Consider the following 3,239-nt stretch of genomic DNA (forward strand, 5'->3'; position numbering starts at 1 on the left):
CAAACTGCGGACCTTCAGATGTTGCAAAACTACAACTCCCAGCATGCTGGGAGTTGTAGTTTTGCAACATCTGGAAGTCCGCAGGTTGAAGACCACTGGTATAGGAGGTAATATGTGTCCCCACCGCTCTGGACCCGTCACCGCTAGTCACCGCTGCCCTGGATGTCGTCCTCCATCGCTGTTGCCGCGTCCCCGGGGTGTCCTCGTCGCTCCTTAATGTCTCTGCTGCCGGGTATCCTCGCTCTCCGTCGCCGCCATGACGCCGCTACGCACGCTGCTCCAATTGGATGATTGGACGGCGTGCGCAACGACGTGATGACGAGAGCGCCGGCCACCCAGGGGATCCCGGCATGGAGCAGACACCGAGGAGGCGGATAAGGTCCCTGAAGGGGTTACTGTATTGTATGTATCCATCACACAGTGTCTTTATCCTGTCAGCATTTAATGTTATCTCTTTTCTAGGAATGTAGCCGCGAAGGTTAATTAACCATATTAGGACTTCCTATTCTTACATGTGTTATGGCTTTCTCGATCATCTGTCTCTCCCATGAATTCTCTCAGAAACCTCCGTATACCTAATATTATAGGCTAGAGATTATACCAAATATTTGAGTGACAGAAGGAGGGGTGCAACCCCCCCCCCTATATTATGTGCTTACGGACTACTGAATAAACTAGAGTGAATTTGACCAGACAAACTGTTGTTACGTGTTATTTCTGGTAGATTCATTCTCCTGGATCCAGATAAAGACTTAAATCAAGCTAACCACCGAAGTTCGGTACCAGGGGTACTTAGATAAGATCAGATCTCCTTACAGTCCCTCCCAGTGTCCTGTAAGCTGTTCGGGACGCTGCAATTTCCCCACGGTGGTCCCGAACAGCCCGGCTGAACAGCCGGGTTACTGTTTTTTTCGCTTCAGACGCGGCGGCTTTGATCGCCACGTCTGAAGGGTTAATACAGGGCATCACCGCGATCGGTGATGTCCTGTATTAGCAGTGGGTCCCGGCCGTTGATGGCCGCCGGGACCGGCGCGATAGGTGTGTATTCGCCTTATAAGACGCACCAACTTTTCCCCCACAGTTTTGGGGAAGAAAAAGTGCATCTTATATGGGGAAAAATACGGTGCTTTAATAAAACAAAAGTACATAATTAATAAGCAATATGCCATTCCATTTTACACCAGTGACCTGGATTCACACTGTATGATTTGTAGTAGACCATAACTGTAGAATTAAATGTAGCTGATTCATTGTTTTTATTTTGTTTGTTTTTTACAAAGTAGTTTTTATCTTAACATATTTTCTTCAAAATGATTCAGATTTTCTAGAAGAACATTTATGTGTTATACATTCAGATTTAATATAAGCCGAGCTATACACGGGTTCATCACATTTTGAATAATTGTGTTCAATGGATCTCGCCTATAACAGGACATTGGTCACTGAGGTCATTCTCCTTGGATTCTCCAACAATTCTAAGATTAATCTTGCACTCTTCTTTTTCTTTTTGGCCATCTATTTGGTAACCATATTCGGCAATGGCTTCATGATGTGCGTCATCATCGTCAGTGCTCATTTACACATCCCCATGTACTTTTTTCTATGTAATTTAGCTTTTATAGACTTTTTTTACTCTTCATCGACTGTTCCGAAACTTCTGGTGGACCTCTTGTTTTCCTGTGGAAGAACATAAACTTGTTTGCGGCATTCAAGTCTTTGTTGGGCTTTTTCTTGGAAACACGGAGAGCTTGCTGCTTGTTGTCATGGCGTATGACCGATATGTGGCCATATGTAGACCCCTCTACTATCCGGTCCTTATGAGGTGGAGCGTTTGCTATAGACTTATTGCCATTGTGTGGGTATGCAGCTTCATGACCACAGTGGTTCCTTCCCTATTGATGCCAATGAGGGCTTGTAACCCAAATCGGATCAACCACATTGCTTGTGAGGTCCTCGCGGTCATAAAGTTGTCCTGTGATAGCACTCACCAGAATGAAGTTGTGATATTGTCTCTCAGTTTTTTCTCTCTTCTCGTTCCCTTTGTCTTTATTATACTATCTTACATATTCATTATATCCTCCGTGTTAAAGATCCGATCGGCCGGGAGGTCTAAAGCCTTCTCTACATGTAGCTCCCATCTTACCGTGGTGATCTTGTTCTATGGAACAGCGATGATCATGTACTTTGGACCTGGTTCACATTACGCATCCAATGAAGCAAAATATATTTCTGTTTTTTATGGGATTATGATTCCGATGTTAAATCCTCTGATTTACAGTCTGAAAAACAAAGAGGTGACCAAAATTTTATTAGTAAAAAAGACAATAACAGATTCCCGTGCTGGACTTTAACAAAGTGATTGCCGGCAGTCACAGTGCAGTTTTGTAGACTTTGTAGACTTTTGCTCCGAAATTTCAATGCAAAACATTTTCACTACAATTTCAAAAACATTCAAATTTTTATTTTATTTTTACAGGGCTTTTATTATTTTATTTAATTATTTAATTTTTTTAAGAAGCATGAACTTACATAAACGTTTGACATTTTTTCAAGTCCAAGAATGTACTGTATATTGCATGTAAATTCGGAAAGACAGGAAGATATCCAGCCCAGGGAGGTTCCACCATTCACATGACTAATATATATTCTGGCCTTAAAATTCAGATTTATGTATGACTACAGGTACAAGCTTTACCTGAAATGCATCATTCCTTTTCACTGTATTGTAATGCTTTTTCACCTGCAATAGGACATATATTTTGCCATAAAAAAATGGTTTCTTAAATTAATTTAATATTGTTGGTAAAAATTCAGTACAACATAGTGAAAAAAGGTGATGCGTTTTGGGTAGCTTTTGTACCCTTAATCATACATTAACCCCTTAACGAGGCAGGATGTATATTTACGTCCTGCACCGGCTCCCACGATATGAAGCGGGGTCGCGCCGCGATCCCGCATCATACCGCGTCGGTCCCGGCACTCATCAACGGCCGGTACCCGCGGCTAATACCACACATCGCCGATCGTGGCAATGTGCGGTATTAACCCTTTAGAAGCGGCGGTCAAAGCTGACAGCCGCTTCTAAAGTGAAAATGAAACTATCCCAGCTAGTCAGTCGGGCTGTTCGGGACCGCCGCAGTGAAATCGCGGCATCCCGAACAGCAAGCAGGACACCGGGAGGGCTCTTAACTGCTTCCTCGGTGTCCAATCCCCGAATGGCTGCTCCGTGCCTGAGATCC

General features: G+C 43.5%; 1 protein-coding gene across 1 annotated transcript; it reads left to right on the forward strand.

Annotated features, from left to right (window-relative positions):
- Positions 1-1,411: 1,411 nt before the first annotated feature.
- Positions 1,412-2,351, forward strand: LOC130360486 (olfactory receptor 2A12-like). The gene is given in 2 exon segments (XM_056562978.1): positions 1,412-1,672; positions 1,674-2,351. Coding segments are annotated over 2 exon segments (939 nt in total).
- The last annotated feature ends 888 nt before the right edge of the window (positions 2,352-3,239 follow it).

This window comes from Hyla sarda, chromosome 3 (genome assembly GCF_029499605.1).
Source record: "Hyla sarda isolate aHylSar1 chromosome 3, aHylSar1.hap1, whole genome shotgun sequence".
In the NCBI taxonomy this organism is placed as follows: domain Eukaryota; kingdom Metazoa; phylum Chordata; class Amphibia; order Anura; family Hylidae; genus Hyla; species Hyla sarda.